Below are 26,535 nucleotides of genomic sequence, written 5' to 3' on the forward strand. Positions count from 1 at the left end.
TTACTAGCTGCCATATTAGAGTGAACTCGAGATGAATGTATTGATCCAGTTCCTGGATGGGAATGACACAACCTGGCTTTCGCCGCAAAGGTAACTCCGTCCAGACCTTCCATGAGCTGGGAAAAGATTCAACCAGTATCTATTGAAAGCTTGAGCCGTGAGCTGCAATTGATTTTGTTTATTTTGGACGTGATTAAGCACAACAAAGATGGCTTGCTGTTTATGTCAGGATCAAAGCTTTCAGGGGCATAAGGCTAGAGAAATGCCTTCAAAATAATAAATGTATACGGTATGTGCAGCATTTGATGATTACATTTAACAGAACCGAAAGTGGACAATGTGGAGACAAGACAATTGTGGTACAACACAACATATTTTAAATCATATTATCAAAAGTACTTAAGATCTTCTTTTATAAGACTAAAATAAATGTCTGAAAATCTGAGTCCAGGTTTTAAAAATGTAAAAGATCCAACACAATATATTTAGCTGTACTTATTGATGAAATATGGAATGATATTTGACCCCAGTGATGCAGCGTTACACAAAAACCATGTCCGCAAATATGACCAGAGGTTCGAGCACCAATTCCTCTGCCTCTTTATGTGAGTCCAGCTCTCTCAATCAAGACATCGTAGCCTTGCCACCGTCCTCTGATTAACTCTGCAGCTCTTGTAGCTGCGTTTTAACGCTCCTTGGTGAAATGAGAAATTAAGAGGCAAGAGATAGAGGCTAATAGCATTTATTAACCCAGCGTGAGCTTGCAGCGGTCCTCCACACAGGCTGCTCCAGTTTCTGGTGGCTTCGCTGTACGGAATAGCCCGGCAGAGAGAGAGAGACAGAGGGGTGAGGTGGAATGTAACAAAACCCCAACAAATGCACCCAGCTGATTAATGGAGCCCTGTGGCTATAGCAATTATCCCTCTCCACACTCCTCCGGCAGACGAGCCAAACAAGTCTGTGGCAGTGAGAGCAAAGTGTGTGAATCATGTTTCTGTGCAACTTGTGTTACCTTGATAAAGGCTCGACAAGAGTTTGTTGTTTTAATGGGTTGCAGAGGTAGAGCTGGACTTTTAAAATCACTTTTTGGCAGCTCATTCTCTGTAATATATATTGTCTGGTTTGTGCTCCAAGTGGCATATTTTTCTATTTGTTTATCTTGATCATGTGTTGCAACCACGTAATAAAGATGTAAGAAATTATTTTATGACCCTGATATTTGTTTTAATTTACTGTTGAGCTATAGATTTGTATTAGTTTAAATCAACTTTCTAAATAATATATATGAAAACAAAGAGGGTGTATCTGTTTTATAAATTTCTGCAGTCACAAGGAAGAAAAAAAGCAGCTTTTTTTGTTTGGGAAACTCAATTACATAAAAGCAACGCAGCAGGAGATCATATTCCTCACTCCAACATTTTATGTATTTACTACTTATTGATTGTTGCACTTTACACCAAGCTTTTGATTCAACAGGCTGTAAAATCACATCGCTACCTGACCTAGTTTAATTTTTCAAAGGTTCCCATTGTACTTTCCATTTATTAAATTCCTTTGTTCAGCTGTTTTCTGCTAAATTAAGACTATTCTAGACACTGGGAGACACCGGAGATCGAGGGAATACTTAGCTGACAATGAAAAACAGAGAAATTAGAGCAAATTACAAACTCCACATGCACATACAGGTTGCTGTCCAGTGCAACAAAAAATGCTTACATGCAAATTTGACTGTTTCTTCATATGATAGGTGCATTGAAGAAACAGTCAATGCAGTGAATTTACTGTAAAATATCAAACATCTCCCAAACATCCGGAAATCAATGTAGTGAGGCGGAAGGAGAGGGGAGAATATAAAAATAAGAAAAACATACACAAATGTGCTAAAAGAAAGCTAGTAAATTTTTTACTATAGTAGTTGTTACTTATTTTAATACTGTAAGCAAGTGTCTTTTTTATTTTTATTTGTTCAGGCCAATGCATTTCTTTTATTTATTTATTTTTATTTAACTTTTTTTCACTTCTTTTTTGGTCAGTGAATTTCTAAATCTTCTAAGTCAATTCCCATCAATAAATTGTAGTTCAGAGTAGTTCAGTAAAGAGCAGTTCAGCTTTTCAGACTGGAGATAAGTGTGCATATCGTTTAATCTAGGAAACAGCCAGTGACGTGCGGTGAGGTTCATAGCTGGTGAGGCACTGACGTCATCAGAATCAGATTTGCAAATAGATGCATAGACTGACAGCAGTTTACAGGTTATGTTTCACTTCTGCATCCTTACACATACAAACTGTAGCTCACAAAACACACATTTCCTTAAAAAACAAAACAAAATAAATGTTATTACTGTCTTACCTTTACTTATAAAGGTTATTATCTCCTGCTTCGATTGAAAGTCCACTTGAGAAAACTTTTTTAGTGTTGTAATGTAGTCATCCATGTCGAAAGTCGGGATAAGCGAGAGGAAAAAAAATCACTATCTCTATTATAATCTATCGCTGCACTTGACTTGCTTCCCGAATCGTTTAGCCTAGCTCGCTGTCACTTACTCGGCAGTTGAGGAGTGAACAAGACGAACGTCTGGGATCTTGAGCGCCCCCTGCCATGAGGCAAGAGAACTGCCTGCCTCACCTCGAACCTGTTCTCTGCCGTTTATAATCGCTCATTACACGAAACACGTTACACAAACACAGTTGGTGACAAAAAGCACTGTACATTATATACATAAGCTAAACTATTGGAAATAAGTTCACATATTAAATTTGTTTAAACCATTTTATTGACGCCGTACAGCAACATGCTCTCTCCGCTTAGCAGCCAGCGCAGAGCCAGGGGTTGCGCAATCCAAGGTGAGGCAGAGCTCGCTGCTGCCTCACCGGCATCGCTTCCAAGCATTTGAATGGGAAAATAAGAAAATTCAGCGATTTTGAACAAATAAAAATCGAAATTGGTGAAGCTACATGAAAAATAAATATTTTTTAGTACAAACCACCGGATGAATATAACAATTTAAATTACTTTATGATTATATATTTTCTTTCTTTCCATGATGGCTGGTGAGGCACTGCCTCACCTGCCTCCCCTGACCGCACGTCACTGGAAACAGCATACAAATTCATTTAAACAAGATCTGCTCCTTTGTCCAGTCCTGATCTGAAGCCATACATGTCCGCTGAACATTAGTTCTGTTCCCTCTGCCTCATTAAAAACATAAACACATCTCTTGTATTGATTACGTCTGGATGTCTTAATCAGATCAGCAGGGATATTCTGCGTTTTCTACTGCAGGAAAGTACACTGAATGCCAAAATATTGATCATGTTTTATTTCAGACTGCGCAGTTCTGTCATTAAAGCAATCGCCCTTTGGTCCAGTGACTCTGATATGGAGTGACATGAAAAGAAAACATTCAAATTCATAATTCCCTTTTTTTTTATTTAAAAGACTGAAGGGAAACAGAGTCTGTCCTCAGGCTTCTGGTGACACAGGCACACCGTAATCAATAAGAGCGTGTGATGGGTTTTGCATCGATCAGGAAAATGTGGGTTGATGAAGTGGGTTGGGAGGATTGGGCCGCGGAACTTTGGCTTCCCTCTGATGGCCACCGCACCACACAGCCGCCGTAAACATCCACTCAAACTTCTGTGCTGTCAGCTTCAGAGGCTGTTATCACTATTTATTTGGGAATCCTGCCTCTTGCAGGATTGGTGGATCTTTCAGCCCTGCACAGATCGCAGAAGTGCCGTGGGAAGCAGCTGTTGCTGCTTCAAACGAGGGCAGGCAGTGGAAAAGCCAGACCTGTGGTGGAGAGGATAAAAGACTAAAGGGAACAGTTTAACTCTATAAGCTGACTCTGAGCCCTCGAAAGCCGAGTAAACAGACCTGTAAGTCAGCCTCAGTGAACATGCTTATCCCTGCAATGTGTAAACACTGAAATCTATCTATCTATCTATCTATCTATCTATCTATCTATCTATCTATCTATCTATCTATCTATCTATCTATCTATCTATCTATCTATCTATCTATTTTAAGGGGGTCTGCCCATGTTTTGCTCCTTTGTGAATGGACACAGACTGGTTGCCCACTAGCCCATCTCAGTCCTGTAATCGTTCACTCCCATTGGCTGCTTCCAGGACATCCTTCCCCAAACCGACCAATAACCCTCAGCTCTGCGCACCCCAACCACTCCTTCCTCATCTTAAAGAGCCCTATCGTCTTCAATGGAGACCCAGTCGCTTCACTCACTTTACTCAGCCAGAGAGCACGTTTTCTTCTCTCTCTGCTGCTGCTGCTCTCCATCCATCTGTCTCTTCATCTTTTTATTCTCTCTGTCTCTCCATCCATCTCTCCTCCTTGATTCCCTGTTCCCTCTCTTTTCTTTGCATTTTCCTGTTTTTCTTCACTTTTTTCCTCCTCTTCAGAAATCTTGAATGTTCAGCACTTGTTCAGACTGGAGTTTCGTGACCCAAGGAAGAAGATTTATTTCCTTTTTATTTGCTACTTTGAGAGAGTTGGAGGAAGGAGCGAGGCGAGACCCTAATTTGTGACAATATGAGGAGCTGATCTCCTCTTCCAGCTTTTCTCCAGCTGTTCGTCCTGTTGTTCTTCATTCATTGTTTTTTTTTTACTCCAACACCTGGAATGCTTAATGTGGACTGATGGATGTTTCTGAACTGTGCATCCCAGATCCCCTCTGCTACCACAACCAGTGAGTGTTCCTCTTTACTCATCTTTCTGTCCTTTGTTCTTTGTGTCAGTACTTTTCAACAAAGTAAACATCAAAACTGTCACTGACAAGACAGAAAGAAAAGAAAAGAAAGTTGGCGCCTAAAGTAGGCATTCCGACAGAGGAGTACGTCTCTGTATGGGACATCTGATGTCAGAAATCTCAGCTGCAGCAGCAAAGTCTGCAGGGAGTCCGGGATGCACGGCTGCACCAGAACGGTCTAGCTCGGCTTCAGGATGCAACATTTCAGAGCATTTATTGAATACTATTTTACATTGTAAACATGTAGTCTGGTAGAACGCATTGTGGCTGCACATTAGCTTGGATGACAGACAGTAAAAACTAAGTTTGGAAAAACTAGAAAAGTTTTTGAAGGGCTTTTTTTTTTTTTGCTGCACCGCTTACAAAAAAACAGGATTGACGGTTTGGTGTTGTTTAGAATTGATAGAATATCCTGGATTAAATAACCTTCATAAAAAAAGAGAGATAATGTCAGATTAAAATTGTTGCTCACTTCTGCCTTCACTTTAAAACTGACCAGATCAGACAGCATGAAACTGTTTTAAGAATTGAATACTGTTTTCCCTTTACACCCAGAAACAAGCTTTTTCAGAAAAAAATAATAAATAAATAAAATGGATATTTTTTGGCTCTAAATTTGACTGGCAGTTGTTTCCATTGCTTTAATCATACCAAGCTGGAGCATGACAAATAAAAATGACCCAAGTGTTATTTTATTCACAAAGAGCTGCTTGTTTCGGAGCAATTTCTTTGGATTCATTTTTAAAAAGTGGAATATTTGATGCTTTTGCTGATTTACTTTGCAGTAAAGTATGATCAGTGTATATCTAAACACACCTGTGATTTTTCATTCTAGGACATAAAAATGTTTTAGTATTAAAAACAATAAACTGTTGACAGCATTAGCAAAACATATATTTTCTGGTGTGCTGTTGGACTTAACTCAGTCAGCAAAGTCATATAAGATACAGTTTACCCAATAAAGGGAAGAGAAACTTTTGCACTTACAATGTGCTCAACTTTTTTGTAGATTTTTAGTTTCGTTTTGTGATTTATTTGAATCATTTTAACAAAATGTAAGTTCACATGTATTGCTGTGCATGTGTTCCAAGTAAAAAAAATATACGTAAATGAGAAAAAACACCATACATACTTCATAATACGTTCTGACATTGTTCTATTGTTTGGGGTGTGCAGGCGTGTGCGGGTGTGTGTTTGTGCGTGATATTACTCTCTTCCACAACATGTATTCTTCTTATGCTTTTCTAAAGCAGTAAATTAAACTTTTGGCATGACATTTACGTTGTCCCAGATTTTTCACCACCGGGACGTGAATGTGGTGTAGCTGCTCGACTGTTTGCAAACAAAAAATCTACACGACCGGCAACACACACACAGAGCTGTGCTGGGATCGGTTTGGCTCTGAAGAGTGCCATTAATCCCAGCCGAGAACTTTTGGTAAGACGACCTGCCTGGTAGCCGGAGGTGAGAGCTCTGATGGCGGTCCAGTTCTCATACTTACTGTAGTATCTATTAATTAAACAAGCATGTTCCTCCACTGCTCCTTAACTGAACTTATATTAACTTGTTGGGGTTTGTTTTAATTGATAAAAATAAAATATTCTTCAGAAGCAGTGGAACAGCAAATAAAAAGTGCATCAGAGCTTCATGGGAATAACTGAAGAGAAGGAAACTGAAACGCCCCTTGACCCTTGTTTCAATCAAAAATCAATACGTTCCTTTAGTACTGAGCACTTCTGCTTATTTTATGTGAAACTTTTAACTTTCAATTGTTTGAAACGAACAAACATTTGTAAGCTTAATTTCAACTGAAGAGCAGTCCTTTCAGATTTTACCACTCTCTTTGCTCACATTATTTATTTTTGGTCCACCTGTCTCACCTCAGTTTCCCTTCACAAATTGGAATGTTTAAGCGTTCAAACATTTTTACACAATCACAATTACACACATGAATATGTGCATGCAAATGCATAATAGACCAAAGCATCGCGCTCCAACCTGATCTAAATTTGGCTGTGGAGACACCTGACAGTGTCTGTTAAGACGAGCACTTATAATGTTGTTCGTTCTTCCGCTGAAAGTAGAATGAATAGAAAACATTTCAATTCATGTAAACATTTAATGCAATATAAGAAAGCTAGGACAGTGGATTTCAGTCAACTTTATTACATTCTAATTGCCCAATTAGCAGGACATGTGGCTTTTTGCTTTTCTGACATGTTTTAGGAATAATACATTAGAAAAACTGCAGCCAAATATTTCCTATTGTCGCATGTTGCTATGAGAGAAAACGGTGAATTCACTGGTTTGCAAATATGAAGGAGATGGAGAAATTAGTCTTATTGTTACAATTCATGGCAAATGATCAATGATAGAAAATAATTATGGATATTAGAGCAGTTTTTACTGTTTCATAAGTACTTTTTCTCTGCAATAATTAAATATATATAAAATCATAATGAAATAATTAAAAAATCCCTAGCAGCAACGTTAGAACAATCTAAACAACAACTGCATTTTAACCTCTTGATGTGTAACAACTTAGCGGCTTTGCTTTAATGTTACCTGAAAAGTTAAGCCCAAAGATATTCATACTGTTGGCAGTTTAAAGAGTAAAATCATTTTCATTCAACCAAGAAGTCTGTTTCTGATAGGAAATTATACAGGCACTTCTGACAAGATTTATTGGCAATCAAACTATTCTAATAAACACTGGCCACCGTTTTTGCAAGTTTCTACTGAGACTTTGGTGATTTATCTTCACATTTCTGTGGTCAGAGGCCTCTTGACCATCACCCTAATCTTTAGTTCGCTCCACAGATTTTTTTTTTTCTCAGAATCAAGTCAGGACTTTGACTGAGCTACTCAGAATATTACTTTAAGACAGAACACGTCAGTAAAATTAAAACATATACATTTACCTGTATGAATATGCTTGGACTTAAAATTAGGTAAAAATAAAGACAGTTACACAAGAAGTGATTTTTCAGTTACTTTTTTCTTCAATTAAAAGTAACTGTAAAGAGGAAACTATATGATGTAGTGTCTTTGAATGTGATTAATCTCTTCAGAGAATGGTTATGGTTTTAAGTGCTTCTCTATAATGAAATGCTTTACAGTGCAGTTTTGAGCCCTAATGAAGAAACATCGTGAAATCTCTCTTTAGCATAGAAAATAGTAACTTTGAAAGAATTGAAAAAAAAAATTACCAAAGCCAAATTATATCTCCGCATTTTTAATAAAGTTTATGACAACTACTGAAAATGCAGGTATACCATGAAAAAAAGGAAATTAAAGTTAATTTCAAAGTACAACTAATAAGAATGGAGGACACGGTGACTATACTGCGCTTATCGTGTGTGGACAAAAATGATCCGAACGCTTCCTGCTGCCATCAGTCGAAGTTTAATTTTCATGAATTCAAAAAAGAAATGGCCAGAATTTAAATAAAAAAACAAAAAAAAATTTTTAATCTTGGTGTTGTATTTTCTTTACAGCCAGCTTGTTTATTAATGGCTCAACACGGTGCTACAGCCAAGCTCTATTGGTTCACAGTGATGGTATGAGAGGCGAAATAACTTCATTACATGTCATGACCCCCCTTGATATAGATATATCCTTTAGGCAGCTTGTCAAGGACTTTGAATTCATGAGGATGTAGATGGATGCCGCCACCTCCTTTTTTTATGCATTTTTTTTTGCAGTGACTCCTCAGTGCAAACCTGAACAATATGCTCAGAGAGGATTTCTTAGAAGGAGTTTGTTTTATTGATCAAATGAAATTAGCACACAAACACAGAGAAGAGATGAAGCAGTTTGACTAATCATGAAGCGTAACTCAGGCGAGATGTTTAATTTAATGGGCCTCATTGTAGATTTGCGAGGTCTCACATTGTGAACTTTATTCCTCTTCACCACCTTCATTTGCATTGTGTCAATTGACCAGAGCGCTTACTGTATGAGCTCGAGTCACGCTTGAAATTCAGCCCATGCCCTAATACCATTAGGCAAATGCAAAGTTGTGTCATTTACACATTTGAGAAGAAGAAGAAGAAGAAGAAGAAGAAGAAGGAGGAGGAAAAAAAGGAAAGCTGGAGGAGAAGGAGGGGTGAGAGAAAAGCCAATTTGTGCCGAACAAGACTCGGCTGTGATTATCAGTGGATGTTATTACTGTGGAGAAGCAGACGTTTGAAGGTTATGTTTCTGGGCAGTAATTGAAATGCAAAATAACATTAGGATCGATGGCCATCTCTGTTTATTTATGAAATCAATATCGTAACTGTCCCACATGAGTCCTCCTCTGATTCCCAATGACGGCTTAAGTCTCTGGTCGTTTATTCCCCCCCTCCCTCCACCACCACTGTCACCCCTGCAACCTCCGTCTTCTGTCTCTTTTTAAAAGGCAGTTAGGGGTGTGTTTGACTTTGCAGAGAGAGCAATTTCCTCGAGGTGGTTGGATGTGTATGTAGATGGGGGGTTGATACTCCAGGTAAGGAGACATCATCCATGTGGGAAATCTATGCAATCTCTCCTCGTGGCTGTGACATTGAGGAGGCCATATGCTGGAAGTTCTGTGTACTACGTGTTCGTGCATGTGAGTGTTTGCGTTGGGGACGCAGAAAATTAAACGAAGTACAATAATGCGGTATAAACCTACCGCTGGGACTTAGGAACTTAGAAGGAAAATACTAACTTTGAAAGTGAGAGAATTAGACCGAAACTCAAAGATCCTTTTTTTTTTAATTCTAGCAAGTCAGTCTGTGCAGCTACATGTTGTGACAGGTTTCTACCCAGGGCAGTATAGGCCTGGGGGCATGAAACAAAGGGATAAAAAGTGTCAACTGTGCCTCAAACAAATATTCCACAGTTTAGTTACAAGTCCAGACAATAAGAATAGCCCATTTCCAGGTCGTATACAGTATAAGAAATGTATGGAAATACACTCCGCAGGTCACTAATGTTTTAAGAATTTTTGAAGTAAATTAAAGGGGTATATTGGTGTTTTTTAAGCATTTATCTGGATCAAATTAACTATTTCAAATTTATATTTCAATAGTATTTGTAATTAATTAGTTCAAGATCACTTTTCCTTCAATCTCCAGGTCAAATCGTGAAAGTAAAATTTCTACTCATTGCCTGCATGGAAACTAAAAACCTCCACTATTTTTACACCGTAAATGCGTCAAACATGCATTTATAACACTTCTTTAGACTTCAACAAAATTCACATGAAGATTAGATTAGATTGATGCATAATTTAGGAGTCATTTTGTAATTCTCTTATTTTCTGTTGAATTTAAAACTCTTCCCTCTGTAATTTATATTAGCCCTTAGGAAAAGAAGACTGAAATTCTCCATTAGCAGCAAAATATGATTGTTCTCTGATTTCAGTCTCTAATGTTTCTAATAAAACACGTTTGCTGTTTTATACTTTTCTTGCTGTCAGACTGTGTGCTGTGTTTGATTGTTTGTAGAGCGGCAGGAAAAAAAAGGTTTGCCCAGGGGGGCTTTTAATGGAAGAACAACCACAGGATACATATATGTATCAATTTATGCTAAACTGATGCAAACATTATTCCATTCCTTTACGGATCTTTAACACTCCTGTTTAATATTCTGTTTTAGGGTGATATTCAAAGTAAATGTCTCAAATAAGTTCTTTTATAGCTTATATGAGGATTTCCATTGCAGGCTGGTAAAGAAGAGAGTAAGAATTTTATAGTTAATTAGAAAAAAGAATCAGGGTGAAAAAGTAAGAAAGGTAGTTCTTGTAAAATTGGTACAAATAAATGTGCTTTAAATAAATTTGTAGTTTTTCTTCTGATATATGAAGACTTAGTGGACATTTTTCCAACAAATAGAAGTGTAAGTACTTAATTAGTGAACAGAAAAGTTATAAATAACACCTTCAAATGTACCAATTCTCCATGCACTTCCAGGTGTAAATACAATGCTGCACCTTATTTATACACTACAAAGATCCAGGGATGTATTTTCCTTATAAATAAATATTTGCCTTTTGTTTTGTTAAAAAGTGCAAAAACATATTTTCTTTTATGCTAGTTTGTTCTCCATGAAACAATTTTAGCTCCCCAAAAATGTCAGAATGAGAGACTCAGCACCTTCATTTTCCCAAAAGGAAAACTTTTCTTGGCGTAAAGTTGTGCTGGAAAAAAAGACTTGCATCAAATATAAACGTAGCAAGCAAATATTTTCCCTCTGCAATCATAAGGTAGACACCGAGGAGCAGAGCTTAAATAACATAAGGCGCTCATTCAGTACAGCTTTTAACACAGTCACTGTAAATAAATAGTACAGGGTTTAAGATGAAAAAAACTTAAAATAACTTCTTAACAGCTCAAAGTGTGAAAACCATAAACCCGAAGATCTCCTGTATTAAACAAAAATTTAAAATTCTGAAAAATATGCTACAATTTTCAGAAATCTTACAAACTTACACTTTCTTTTTGTAGTAATCTTAAATGTAAATACAATTAAATGTAGTGTGTATAATCTAAGCTTAGGAAACCACATCCATCCACAGCTTTGCTTCCTGACTACTGTACCACACTCATTGTGAAACTCCAATACATCCAAAACTCTGCAGCGAGAATCCTGATGAGAGTGAAAACACAAAAATATCAGACCATTTCGTCACTTCCTTCACTGGCTTACCGTCTCTGATTTGATACAAGCTCTCACTCTCAAGTTCAAATATGGAAACACACCTCACCTTACAGTCCTCTCACTCAAATCTCTCAAAAGGACTTAAAACATTTCTTTTTAGCAGTACATTTGGTTTTTCAATTATTAGGTGTACTGTTAAACCCCTAAAAAATTCCTACCTCTGGGAGATTTAGGTTGAACGTTTTTGCTTTATTTACTGAAAATAATGTAAACTTTTTGGTGTGGCCCAGCCAGAGTTCAGTCTTGAATTTGTGGAGGAAGCTAAAAATTAAGCAATATACAAAAAGGTATGTCCGGTCAAAACATGCAGTAAGCAGGTCAGCAATTATATAAAAGGTTTGATGGCTCATCAAAAAATGTTCAACTATCTTTTGACATGCCACTATATAGTAAGATGTAAATAAAACTAGACAGATTTTTTAATATTTCTTTTACGTTGTTTTATTATATTTACAGATCTCATTTCCTTTAGAGAGAAACTTCTAGATTAGATGAACATAATTGTAAATGCAAGGGGTGTGAATACTTCGAGCTAAATTCTAATTCTCATTCCATTTTTCTGACTGATCTGGACTTCTTATGGATATAATTTTGTGCTTTCTATCAATAACTATAAATTTAATCCTTTCACTTAAGCTAAATGCTTTATTCTGTAATAGTTCAAGCTCATATCTATGTAATTTGTATTATAAATAAAATTGTGTTTAATTCTATTATATATTTTTCCTCTGTTAAAGGAGACTTAGACTGTGTGGTAAAGACAAGAAAATATTTTTTCTCCCATTCATGACCTTTTTACTTTTATGTGTGAGCGCCTATATTTTTTTGATGACCTTGATTTATGATGCGAATACCCGCATCACCCCTGTGTGTTGTTGTCCCTGCTTAACTCTCCAGACGACATGCACAGCCACCCTTCCCGCCTTTCGCCACGCTTGACCATTCATTTCCCGGACACACTGATACCATGGACTAACGGCGTAATCTATGTGTTTTGTGGTTTGGGCTACTCAGTTTAAAGCTGATAGAGTTTGCCCCAAACAAGGACGGCCTATCATGGAAAGATTAATGAACTAATTTCATGCATGGCTCCTTGCTTCTGTGTGCTTCCATGTTTGGCTGTATGTTCTGCACAGAGATTTACGCTGCATTGCTTGCAACAAGCTTAACCCCAAATTTGACACTCACGTGTTTCCTTGGTGAGGAAATGTAAGATTAGGATACCTTCAATAAACACATGCTGGTGATTCTTTCGAACATGTATGTTTTGGTTCTGGATGTCAATTTATTATCGAAAGTTGCAGAATTAGATTGGTTTAGAGTTTTTGTAAAGTGCTCCGCTGAGGCATTTTTGGGCTAGAAAAGAAATCACAGCTGACTCGTGTTGCTAACTTTAAGCTGTCTGGACGGCTCAGTGGTTTTCCGTAAGTAGTGAAGTCTCATTCTTGCCGTGTGATGGACAGACGGAAACCCGTGTCTGCTGCGTCCACAGTGGGACCGTCTCACAGCAGCAGAACAGAGAAGGCAGGTGACCTTCACATCTGTCTGATGAGTCCTGCTTGTCTGCTCTGTTTGTACCATTTTTCTGTGCAGCGGAGCACACACCAACCTATTAGATATTAGGTGCAATGCGTTTGAGATCGTGTGTGCGTGTTTTGCCAAGGGATACATCGAGGAGGGTCAGGCTACACTTTTAAGAACTCCATGTCTCTTTATAATAAGAGGAAGAAAACCAAATTATGAAACTACGTATCTATTTCTGTCTGTGCGAATCGGTGGTTCGTGCCATTATTTCATTTGGACAGATCTGAAAGGACCCATTAGAAATTTCCATTAAACGTAACAAAAAACATCTCCCCAGCGTTGCTGTGTGCTAAGTGTGGAATGAACTACTTTTCACCAACGCCACAATGTACTATTCCATAGGGATTCCCCCCATATCTAGCTGTGATGATATATTAACTGTTACCACGCCGCTTTCTGCACCTCCCTCTGACGGGAAAAAAATCTGCCCTCCAAACTGACTGTAAGCACATGCTGATTTTCAACAAGATTTAACACGAGTGCTGTGAATCTTTTATAAACCACAATGGCCTCATGTTGAAGACGTAATGTTGTATCGCTCCATCTCGCACTATGTTAACAGTCCTGACTAATTAAAAATGCATAAGGAACGTCTGAGATCCGTAAGAGGGGGGGTTTATTTTCTCATGCCTCATCTTAAACAGGAAGGAAGTGGAGGAATCAATAGATCCGATCCGGGCTTGAGGGGAGGGAGGCTACCTTCATCCCTCTTTCCATCCTCTGTGCGTTAGCACTTAAGAAAGGTTCTATGCTGTCAGAGCCTGAAGACTTAGTGACTTAATGCAAAGAGGAAGAGGACATCCCTTACCATTAGCACCAGATCTAAAACAGAGGGCAACCCTCAAGAGCACTTAGGAAAAATAAAAAAAAGAAATCAAAAGAATATACCTTGCCTTAGCCAAAAGAGTTTTTGTAAGGATGCAGGAAAATACGCAACTACTGAATGTTGCAATAATGATATTGGTGGCGTTCAGTCCTTGATTAAGCAGGATGTGGGAGCATGGCCTAGAGTCTGTTTGGTCCCTCTACTAAAGTTTCTTTCATGCAAATTGCAGAAGGCAGCCAGACACTGGCTTCAAGATTTTTAAGGCTTGTCCACATTAAAATGACCAAAATTATTTATGCAACTGTCCTTTCTAAGCAGCTTTTTAGAAACAACATTTCTAAAAGTGCATTACTCTTTAAAGAAGGACCCAAAATGTTGCTAACTTTGTCAAACTTGAATTGCATGGTTGCATCTGACATACTGGGGTTTGGTTGGAGGTAGGTCTATTTTTTGGGTGGGGGGGAATTTCTAAAATCTAATGTTTGGAAAATTTGCAATCATAAAATACAATTTGGGAGTCCCCTAAAACCTATTTGTATTAGTGGGGCTCCTGCACCTGTTTGACATATTCTTGATGTCTGAGTCAGGTTTTCATCAGTCTTGTCACTAAAATCTTTGTCAGGTGTTAAGATCCAGGACAGGGAAAGTTCACTCAAATGTCCAAACATACAATATAATTCAAAACCCTATAACAATCTGTTAGATATTGCATCCAGGAAACATTTTGCCATCACAATTCTGGGACTCAACTTTATTGAAGTGATCACTGTGATTTGGTATACTGTGCAGCTGACATTTTTAATGTGGCAATAAAAACTTGGACAGAGTCAAGCTCCAGCTCAGGCCTGATTTTATTATCGAATATTCTGTACACATACACTGACAGACTTTGTCACTTCAAATAAAAAAAAAATATTTCTTTATTTATGTAAACTTATGTTTATTATTTTTACACGATTCATTTTCATCTCTGAGTTTTTTAAAATAACTGAGTCCATAATGTGATTAAGGTCAAAATAGCATTAACTTTAGATTGCTGCAGGTCAGTTACAGTTTAAATGCCAAATGTTATTGTGTAACAATATAAAAACACTCAAAATTTTGCTAATAAGTATAACTTATTAATAAATAAACTGCAACGACTCCAGAGTTTGTGCAGCAAAGACAAAGAAATTCCAGTAAATAAAATTATTTTAGCAGTTGAACTATTCTGCCACAGTCACATTCAAATCTTCTATAGTTTCTTCTTACCTTATTAAAAAAAATTAACTGTAATGAACTATAAATAAATTTTGCTGATGCAGAAATTTAGGTCCTGTTTATTCACCTTTGAGGTGACCTGAAGCTGTGATCTACATGTGATCGCTACAAATTGTGTGAATGTTTCACTGCGGTTATATTCTCAAACAGAATTCAAATTGCTTTTAATTCCAAGGTTAATCAGTTAAGTATGTTCAATCAAGAATAGCACATTCATAAAACAATGTCACATGATAAAACAATGCATCTGTTGTTTTATGCAAATTACAACAAAATAGAACTACATCAGTCCACACCATACATACTCTCAAATTCAGAGTAACTATAATGAATAACCAATGACAGGAGACACACATTAAAAATATCCAGGTACAGCAAAGTGGGTTAGTTCACAGATTTGTTTTTGTTTCAGCCAGTAGCAGTTTAAAACAATCCATTGATTTTTATGTCTCAAAACCTGTGTTACATGTCCCAAAGGAACTTCAGCCGTAATAAGCAGAACTGCAGAAACTGCAGCATGTCAGCTTCTGCTTTCAATCAGTTCATAACTCATGATCATGTGCTGTTAGTGTTTTAGTCTTGGACTAAACGTAAATGCTGTAAAATATTCTAGCATGACTAATTTGACAGAGCTTTGACCAGAGTGTGTACCCTCTCAGAGAAAGATGAAGTCTGCACTTCATTTAATTGATTTAATTAATCTTTCCAATAGGTCGAATTTATTTATAAATGCATTTGAATGTAACACTATGGCAATTAAGCTCAGATCTCGACTTTACATGTGTGTTTGCAAATTAATATCAATCATTTTTGTTGTATGGTTCAAAAAACACGCATTGTTGTGGAGTGTAAACTGGGAGAGAATGGAAAAAAATGTTGAGAACATTTCACTCGTATGAAAAGTTTAGCATCCTTCCACCACAAAACGTCATCTATAAATCAGGGTAAGTCTTCCTTCCTGCTAGGGGAGGTTTGGGGGTACATGCAGGTACCCCCAACTCTGGTCAGCTCTGGTGACCATAATGCCTCTGGTTCCCGCAGAGGAAATGATGTGGGTAAAGGGTCTCCTCGTAAAGATTCCCTCAGTGAACACGCACCTTTACCTTACTACATAGGTTAAAGCACACAGAAAATTTAACTTTTTCATCTTAAGCTGGTCATTTTGGCTCTGGAGTGGTTAACTCAATATGTTATAGATGTCAGGTCTTATTCAAGTATTGAAATCATTGTTTTTAAGCCAAGCCTCGTTTATTCTATATTTTCCTGTGGGGAAAAAGCTGGTAATGGATAAAATAGCTCAAATGTTTGAGTTTTAAGTTCCGAAATAAACTACAATAATGCATTTTCTTTCACAGAGAAAATGGTAGAAAGGACAATGTAGCTCTCCCCAAAGAGTTGTTTTATGTCCTGAGCCTTGTTTTGTCAAAACAATAACAGACAAAATCCTTGAGTAGAATAACAGATTATATAAATATATAAATGCCTGGAATAAAATTAAGAAAAGTAAAAAGCCATAGATGAGCAATCAAATAAATTTAGGACGTAGCTATGTAATTTAGAACATAGTTTGAAACATCTTGACATTTAAAGGCTTTTAAGGCTTAAATATATCATTTAACATTTTAATTGAAGACTTTCAGGAACCCTGAATAAGATGAAAAACAAAAATGTTTTCTCAGGCCAGTGCTTCCAACCGAGGCAGCAGTAATCTGGCACCATCCGCTGGCAAAATAACCAGGACTATCGATTTGGTCATCTATTACCCACAATCCCCCAAATGCTGAGTGCAACACCTCTCTCTGTCCATTAGCAGCCTTCTAAGCTTTCATTCATTCGTTCATTCATTCATTTGCTTCTGGCAGACGGCCAGTTGTAGGCATTGTTTTCAAGATGTATGGAGCATCTGTTGACATGGTCGTTAGTTACTATTTTGCCTGAGAGGAATGGGCTCTGTCGGTGTTCTGCTTGGCATTCCTGCACATTAATGGTTGTGTAACGTAATCTATCAAACTCAGATGAACCAGCTGATGAATTTCTCGCAGAATGATGGACTGATGATGATTGAAAGCCAGGGAGGGATTTTTTTTCTTCTCTCTACTGCAGTTTAGTGATGCACATCGTTGTTGTTTTAGTCTAAGACTATTTAATTTTTGAAGCGATTCAGAAAATTACCTGATAAATCCAACTGCAAGTATGTTTTTTTTCTGTACCCATACAAGTGTCGCCCTCTATGTGTTTCTCCAGGTTGCTGACCAGAATGCCCACTGACGACCGACATCTGCCCTCCAGCTGTGGTTCTTACGTCAAAACTGAGCCCTCCAGTCCGTCTTCCTCACTCGTAGACACCGGCAGCCATCACAGTCCCAGCGGCAACTCAGACGCCAGTAGCGGCTACATTAACGGCAGTGGCGGACGCTCCCACATCTTGGACTCACCTCCAATGTTCAACCCGGGCATGCTCGGTGGCGGCAGTGCGTGCTTACGCCGTTATGAGGAGTGCTCCGGCAGCATGGCGGACGACTCGCCAATTAAGTGCGAGTACATGCTCAATGCCATTCCCAAGAGGCTTTGCCTGGTGTGTGGCGACATTGCCTCAGGGTACCACTACGGCGTCGCCTCTTGTGAGGCCTGCAAAGCCTTTTTTAAAAGGACGATACAAGGTATTTTACAAAGTCTCTTTGTGATTTTACAGACTCCTGTGAGTTGCAGCTTTAGAGTGAAAAATATTTTTGCTCCTGTTGAGCCCTCACTAGGCAGTAACACATAAACAGGCCAAGGAAAGCATAAGCAACTAGACAAACCTTGAAAATGGGAAAGAAATGCTCAACAGATGTTGTCTCCAGGTATTTTTCAAATGCAATCCAATTTACATAGAGATGTAGTCAATTGTATTTAATTACATACATTCCCGATCGACCTTTGTATAACACTATGCGGGGTAAATCTGTGTAACCATAAAATAGGAAGTCGTGAGTGGAGAAAGAGCAGAGCTGTTCACACGTTTTCAGTGCTTCTCAATTCCAGTCCTCAGGCCCCCCTGCTCTGCATGTTTTAGCTGTACCCCTATGTCAGAACAGCTGATCCAAATGATTGCATTACCTGTTCTGCAGCCATCAAGTACAGCAGAAGCCTGTTAATCACTCATAGATTCAATCCAGGTGTGTGGCAGCAGGGAAACACCTAAAACATGCAGGGCAGGGGGGTCTGAGGACCGGAATTGAGAAGCACTACCCGTCTCGGGCCCTCCTAAAAAAAAACCAACGAAGAAAAAGGAAACAGCTCCTCTTAAAGGCACAGCACAATTCCTTAGCTATAGATCAATTTTACTAAATAGCTGTATGTGACCTCATTAATTGAAAAGAAAAAAATAAATCATCTTACATACTTCCCCCTCTTTAAATGAAATGTTCTCATTTCAAAATGAAGGTGTAATAAAAAAAATCATCTTACATTAGTTATAAAACAATGACGTGAAGTTGGTAAAAAGTTTTCAATCTTTCGCAGTGGCAATGTAGGGACAGTGGATAGTTTGTTGCAGCAGTAATCCTGTTGCATGTTGGGAAAGTGGAAAGGAAAACTTCCCTTTAACAGGAAGAAACCTGTTTCTCATTTTCTCTGATTTTACTTTTTATAGCTATATGTTTGAGTAAAATGAAAAATGAATGTTCTTTTATTCTATGGACTACTGACAACATGTCTCTGAAATTCCAAGCAAAAATATTGTATTTATTTGCAGAAGATGAAAAATGGCCAAAATTATGAAAGAGATTCAGTTCTTTCCAACTGAAAATAATGCAAAAAAAAAAGCAAGTTAATATTTATTAACTCAGGAAGAGTTCAGAAATCAATTTTTGGTGGAATAAACATGAGGTTTTTTTTGAAAATGCATGTATTTTGACCTGAATGTCATATATGTATATATATTTCTGGAAAACATTAAGAGACCACTTAATGTTTTCCAGAAATATATATACATATATGACATTCAGGTCAAGATACATGCATTTTCAACTGTGCGCGTTTCTTAAACCTTAGTTTAGGTTAAGAGACTAAAGCTAGCACCGAAACTCGAGAAATTGTAGATGTAGATTAAGGAATCCCCACCTTTTACATTGTTTAATTCAACGTTCAGTTCCAATCATTTTAAGTATAAAAAGAAGCATTATGTTTATGATTTAGGTGGAACAAGCCTAACCGTCAGTATAGTAAGGACCGTCTTTCTTCTGTTCTTTCTCTCTTTTTTCCTTCCGCTTGCTCTCCTTCGTGGAGGACAGGCTAGTACCGAGCTTAATCTGTCCGTCATTCGTCCTGAGCCACGGGAGTTTCAGTCAATAACAATCAGTGTTGGGTGACTGTAATTAAGAGCCAGGCATTTCATTGGAAGAAAAGTCAAGAAAGGAGAACAGAGGTGCACGTCTCTTCTTTGTCCTCGGACCTTCCCCCCCCCCACAGCCCATAAGCAAGGGGAAAAGGAGACGGGGGTCAATTAGAAGCTCAAGCACGTGTTGCAGTGGCAATAACAGAGATGGGAGACAGTGGAGGGTCTGCATCGAGGAGTCCTCTAAATAAACGCAAAGGGACAAGGGACGGTGGGGACGTGGTCATTCACAGAAAGGAGAAGCCACTTTAATGGAATGGTAATCAGGGAGGGGGGTCCCAGCCCCAGTAAAGGAGGAGAACAAGGAGAGGTCCAGCTTGAGTGGAGATGGGCGCGTGGATAATAGCATGGCATAATAATATATCAACATTTAGGGGGAAAATAAGAGAGGTTAAGGAAGGATATTAGAGTGGTTGAAATGTCCTTTGAGAAATAGAGGTGGACACAAGACCTGATTTACTAAGAGGGTATGCCGACAGTGAGCTTTTAGACATGGGCAATTTAAGTCCAACAACCCACCTTCACCACACACAAACACACCCATACATGCACAAACAAGGTTATTTCAATACTATGAGGAAAAATTAACAAAGGAGTGTTTTCTCTTTTTGCTTTGTCTTAGCTTAATTCATTGAAGTAAAACTCGCTGATAGACATGTTCTCATTTTCAGGAATTATGTGTTTTAAATGATAATGATAATAAAAGCAAGACTACATTTTAATTTAATGTTTTTTTAAAAAGCACATTAACATATGAGAAAATGTCTTTGTCATAAAAAAAATTAGTTTACACGCAAAATTTAAATATCAGAGATCAGATTTTTTTTTTTTTTTAATGGGGTTTCTGGGGCATATATTACTATCCAGTATCTTACCTGCAGCAGAAAGCAGTCTAAGTAATTTTGGAGAAAGTGCTTTTTTTTTAGCTATCTCAATGAGTAGCAGTCGTTTTTAAACAAAAGTCTGGGATTATTTGTGCTGAAGACTTTTTTGTTCCATTTGTGATTAAATAAATTTCCTTGTAAAACACATTGCCCAACAGAATGGGGAAAACATGTATTAAAAAGCTCTTGCTTGAAATCTGCTTTTAGTATGCTTCTACTACCATTAACTTGTTCTAAATACAAATATTCTTTATCTGGTGAAATGCATCCATAGATCAGAAGAATCGGTTGTCAAAGATCACATTTTGAGTGATGGTATAGTGAAGTGAGTGATGATTATCAGGTTTTAAATGAATTTTAACAAAACTTTATTAGAACTTGTCAATCCTTTATTACCTTGCATTAATCTAGAACTAACGGTGATTGTCAGTAGGCTTGTGCAGCTCCTGGTTTCTGTCCTGAAAAGATTGTGTCTCTGCTGTTATCTTACGATGGCACCAACATCTTTACCCTTCCAATGCAAAACCTTCTAACTATTTTACCTCTATAGATAAGTGTCTGGGATGTTTTTAAAGTTGTTTTAGGGAATGTTAATTGTGTATTTGCGATAAACTGGCCATTTATTCTGTGGCATATTTAAGTTGTTTTGATGGTGTCTAACACTATCCTGGGAAATTCCATTATCTAGGCAGTTTACATTGTTGGGTGACTGATCTGAATCCTGCTGTTTTGTGGTTCATGACTAATACAATGCTGGAAAAATCCACTTTCAATTTTTGCGTCTAATTAAAGCAACTCTAGAAATATGTTTCCGAATCAGTTTTCAAAGAGATACAGAGAATAGATGCCACTATAGAGACACTAAGCAGCATGTGTTTGTTCACATGAGTGCTGGAGTGAAGAAGATTTTCCCCATTTTGCTAAAGCCTCTCTGTTTATGAGACTTCACCTAGACTAAATCCAGCAGCAGTCCCTGCCAACATCCTGGCATGGTTCCCTGGACCCCTAGCTGTGCTCGTGACCCTGCCGGCACCATCTATGCCAAGGATTCTGACAAATGTTGGCACCTTCTCCTTGACCGACGGGGGGTTGAATGTGTTTTTTAGAGCGGGGGACTGTAGAGGTGGTTGTATGTGGTTCTGGCAGATCTGCAACCCACAACACCTGGTTTGCTGTATTTAGGTAGCATTGATACATCTCTGGCCTTCGAGTCATGGACTCTGGAGTCATAGAAAGCTAGGGAGTTATATCAGCTTTTAGGTGCATATTAATTCAGAAAAAAAAAGAAAAATTGACTGCAGCAAATTCAATAATGACTGTTTTGAATCAGACTGATTAAATTGCATAGAAGATATATTCATAGTGAGCCAAGACCCATCAAGACAGACTAGGCTTGCTATATGATACAGGAGCCTTAGATAGTCCAGCTGCTTGGTCCATTCATTCTCTATATAAAGGGAAAATATTTTAGAAAAGAACTCCTGCATTATAGAAGCTAATTGTGTTTTTGAATCATGCTGAAGTGGAACTGGTTTGTAAGCAAATGCCTCCGAAACCCTCTTCTTCTACAAAGATGCCACATGGGGTCCGTTTGAGTTTGTTGTTTTCTTTCATGACATTAGATGTATATTCTGTACTTTGTTTTAAAGCACGTTGTTTTTTGAATTTCTAAGGTATATGTGATCTGATCTATCTTTTCTTCAACAGGAAACATCGAGTACAGCTGTCCTGCAACCAATGAGTGTGAGATTACCAAGAGGAGACGAAAGTCCTGCCAGGCCTGCCGTTTCATGAAATGTCTTAAAGTTGGCATGTTGAAGGAAGGTGAGTCTGATTACTCACTTTTTAACCATATTCTCTTCACTGGTGCGATTTTGTTTGCCTAATTTAATCATTGAATACTCAGAAACACTATTTCAACATCTGCTTTTTACCGGTGCAAACATTCCTTTCAGCAACATCATGATAATATTATTTACTTTTTTGCAAAGGCATCATAATCCCTTAGTATTTCAAAAATTTGTCATATAATAACAATTGATTTATTTTACTAGAATTTTATTTGAAAAAATTCTAGTAATTATCCACAAAAAAGTGGATAATTGTGAAGTGGAAAGAAAACAATGCCTAATTTTTTTTTTCATATATAAAAACATGAAAAGTATGATTTGTAAAAGTTGTCAGTCCCCCTTATTCAAATGATTCTAAATCAACTTGTGGACAAACAATTACCTTTAAAGCATTCTAATTTTTAATCCAATTTGTATGAAATTTACTCTCAGCTGTTCAATGAAGGCCCCAGAGGTTTGTTAGAGAACATTAGTAAACAAACAAAGACCAAAGAGCGCAACACATGTGGAGACAGACAGAGGTAAATGCAGAGCAATCCTGGAAGAAAACCTCTGAAAGGCTGGGGAAGACTAGGGAACTTCCAGCAGGACTGCAATTGGGTTGCTTTGATTGCTGCATTGTCATGAGTTAAAATGACCCAAGTCAAAGGCCAGATCAAAAATCCATCAATAATCTGTGACATGTTCTCTCCATCCAGTTTGATTGTCAGGAGCTATTTTGCAGAAAATAGTTGAAAAACAAATTCTGTCACGCTCTTTCTACAAAGTAATTCTGCAAGATGGCATGCTTGTTTCATTTTAAAATAAATAATATGAAATAATACACATTGGAGTACTTGATTGACAAATAGTGACTAATAGTGAAAAAATAGTTTTGAATGCTTTTTCAAGGCACTTTGGGAATCAAGCAAAAACTAAAACTTTGTTGTCCCTATTTAAAGTTTCATCAGAAGAACTGAACATGTATTATTTCATTCTTCTTAAGATCATAAATAAATTCAGCTTAGGCGCACGGACCAAACGGAACAGATGAAAGACAACTCTTTTATGCACAGATTTTTCGGCCTGTAGAAGACAGTGCGGAGATCCCCCACCACTTACTTACTTACCTCTCCCCACACCACAGCATCTGTGTGCTTAACACAGACAGTTTGGAAATGTTGCTGAGTTGGATGTTCTTACTGAGCCTGAGTGAAATGTGTAACAGTACTCTTGAAAAGCGCACAGAGCGTTCCCCCGGGGAGTTCTCCTCTCCCCTGGGCTCTGGGTGTCTCTCCCTCTCCCGCTCCGTCTGAGTCTGCTTTGCTTCCCCTCTCCTGCTTCTGCCGTATTGATCCGCTAAATGCTTTCCGAACATGCCGCCTCACTTCCTGCACGTGTTGTTTTTCCTCCGGTGAGGGACCTCTGGGAGTACTGGAGGAAAATCTAGCCGATAGATTTTCTCTTCTTTCTTTTTTTTATCTCTTTATTTCTGTGTTAACCTAAAAAAAAAAAAAACTCAGCTACATAATTATTTATGCATTAACGCTAAAAAATATATGTTTTTATATGGTGGAATTTAAATATAAAAGGTTTAGCGTTGGCTTCCTTTTACATTTCAGAATAGACTGCCATATGTTAAAATTCCAGCATGAAAATAGGATATTTTTATATGTCAAGTAGGAATACATAATATTGTTTGTGCTCTCTTTTTACAGAATAACAAAACTAATACATCATTTTAAATAAAATACAAGTAAACAGATTTATACAACAATGTTAAAAAAAAGCCTAACTTTTCAATTCAGTTTAATTATTATCACAATTAATTAAATGATACACGATTCATAAAAATAAAAAAATTGCATTTTAAGAATTGGATTTAAAGCCTCACTAACAACTACATATTTCCTAAAATTATACCCTCACTCTCTCAGTTTTGCTACATTCTGGGCACAGAAGGCATGTCTTATGTTGAAGGCCAGTAGCTGCCAATATAATGCAAGACTGTACGCATGTCTAACTCCTGATTAATTTCCATGAAGGCGTCTTCGCTGTTGTATCTGTAACATTCATTGTTCTGCAGCTTTAAACTGCATTTTTACTTGAGTTTTATCTCTGAGGTTTTCATCATCAGGCCATATTTTTTTATACTTGAACATACTACATTAAAGTCTGAGAAAAAACCCTGAGCGCCACAGTGTTGCTCTGAGAGCGGCATTTTGCAAAATGTGTTCATAACAAGTAACAGGTTTTCACAAACTTCATTGTATTTTAAAGGGATTTTATTGAAGCGACTAAAATAAAGTAGCAATTAACCCTCATAGGTCAATATTTTGTGCAATTATAACTAAAGCCTTGCACATTTGTACACATTTGCTCAGCTCATTATATCCGAGTTAGTGATTTTTTTAACAGCAAATTTTTAGACGTTATATTTATATGCTTTAATCTTAACCATTCATTGTAGCTTTGTATTTTTAGGTTCATTGTTGTACTGGATGGTAAGCATCAACCCTCTCCTAGATTTGTAGAGTGAACAAGCATTTGAGTCCTGTCAACAGATTCTCCCACCTGGGTTGATGAACTTTGCCTCTCTTCCAGAGTTAGCATGGAGTTCCTGGCAGCTTTTCAGATGAATGCTGGTCTTCATGATGTCTTCAGAGCAGCTGCGTTTATTATGAGATTATTTTAAACACAGGCATGCTCTATTCACCCTGCGACTCACGAAGGAGGTGATTCTACTAGACTTGTAGAGCTGGCAGATGCCACACTTTTCAGATTTTCATGTGTTTATTTAGACGAAAAATAGACTTTAATTTTATTATGGTTTTGACTCCTTGCAGACTTGAGAGAGCTTTCGGATGTTGGACTCTGATAGTCTTTAAGAAAGAGAAGTTTGGTTTTCATAAGTTAATATGTGAGGAGTTGAAAAACACATTAAGGGTTTAAGTTATTGGCCATGCCGTATGTCTTTTTGGTACTGCTAAGATAAATGTGTGTAAAAATATGTATGAATGTAAGCAATATTCAAACACACTGCTACAAACAAGCAACTTAAAATTATGAAAATAACAATTATGACGACATTATGATTTCTTGCAAACTTCAACTAATTGCCACTTCTTGGTTGTCTCCTTAGCAGTTACAGTGCAGCGGCAACAAACATGAAGGTCCCTTTGGGGCGCAATGTGGTCAGTTGTTTTAAAAGTATCCAATATTTCTTGATAATTTGCCCCCTGCCAACCTTCATCATAAAGCACCAGCTGCTTGGGTGCTTCAGCATTAGTAGCATATTGGGGGAAAAAACAAAAAACACAGCCCTATTCATTTTGACACCTGCCACAAACCAGTGGACTAAATCTTAACACTGTTTGCTTGTTAATAATAAGTGAGTTGGTAAATATTGTTCAGTCATAAATCAGTCCAGTATAAAAGGACATACAGTGTCTTGCAAAAGTATCTAAACTTTTTTTATTATTATTTGGAAGTGAAAAGAAAATTATAGATTGTTTCAAATATTTCTTACAAGTAAAAATCTGAAAAGTGTGGCATGCATTTTTATTTAGCCAACTAAGTTAATATTTTGTAGAACCCCCTAGAATTTTTTAATCCCTTTGGGATTAATAATGTATATTCATTCATTCATTCCAGAAGTTAAGCATAAAGGTATTTTGTTGCTTTTTACACCTAAAAACTAAAACCTTTGCTCATTTGTTTTAGTAAAAATAGCTGAAGTTCAGCTAGGTTTGACAGAGAGCATCTGTGAAAATCTGTTGAATCAGATTTCTTATTGGATTTAGGTCAAGATTTTAAATTGAGCCAGTCTAATACATAAGCATGTTTTAGAATAACTTTAAAGCTCTGGCTGCATGTTTAGAGTCCCAGTCCTGCTTCCTCTTCAGTTTCAATAGGTTTTCTTCCAGAATCGCCTAGTATTTAGTTCCAGTAATAAACTCAGAAAAGCTTCCCTGTCCCTGAAACATACGATTGTACTGCCACACAATTGTGTGAGGACAGTGTGATCAGATGTATGTGCAATATTAGTTTTTCTACACATTATTTTTGGAATGTAGAGCAAAAAGTAAAATTTTTGTCTCCTTTCATAAGTTTGCTTTGTTTTGGTAAACTTTTAGTAGAATATTTTGTTTCTTTCTTTCACCTGTGTCTTCTATGAAGGCTGGATTTGTAGAGTCGTCCTGTCAGTAGACTGTTATTCATGAGCAGCTCCTCCAGAGTTACCAAAGCGTGCTGAATATGTTAAACATGCCACAATTTTCACCATGTATTATTTTCCTTAAACTTTTAATTAGAGACTTTG

The 26,535-nt window shown here is 37.4% G+C and overlaps 1 protein-coding gene across 1 annotated transcript in view; it reads left to right on the plus strand.

Moving 5' to 3' along the window:
- Nucleotides 1-4,239: 4,239 nt before the first annotated feature.
- esrrgb (estrogen-related receptor gamma b) overlaps nt 4,240-26,535 on the plus strand; it is a 45,964-nt gene continuing 23,668 nt past the window's right edge. Inside the window, exons 1-3 of the mRNA XM_028039484.1 lie at nt 4,240-4,706; nt 17,368-17,783; nt 22,093-22,209. Coding sequence (XP_027895285.1) covers nt 4,657-4,706; nt 17,368-17,783; nt 22,093-22,209 — 583 coding nt within the window. The 5' untranslated portion in view covers nt 4,240-4,656. The remainder of the gene's footprint in view (nt 4,707-17,367; nt 17,784-22,092; nt 22,210-26,535) is intronic.

Source organism: Xiphophorus couchianus, chromosome 15, assembly GCF_001444195.1.
Source record: "Xiphophorus couchianus chromosome 15, X_couchianus-1.0, whole genome shotgun sequence".
In the NCBI taxonomy this organism is placed as follows: domain Eukaryota; kingdom Metazoa; phylum Chordata; class Actinopteri; order Cyprinodontiformes; family Poeciliidae; genus Xiphophorus; species Xiphophorus couchianus.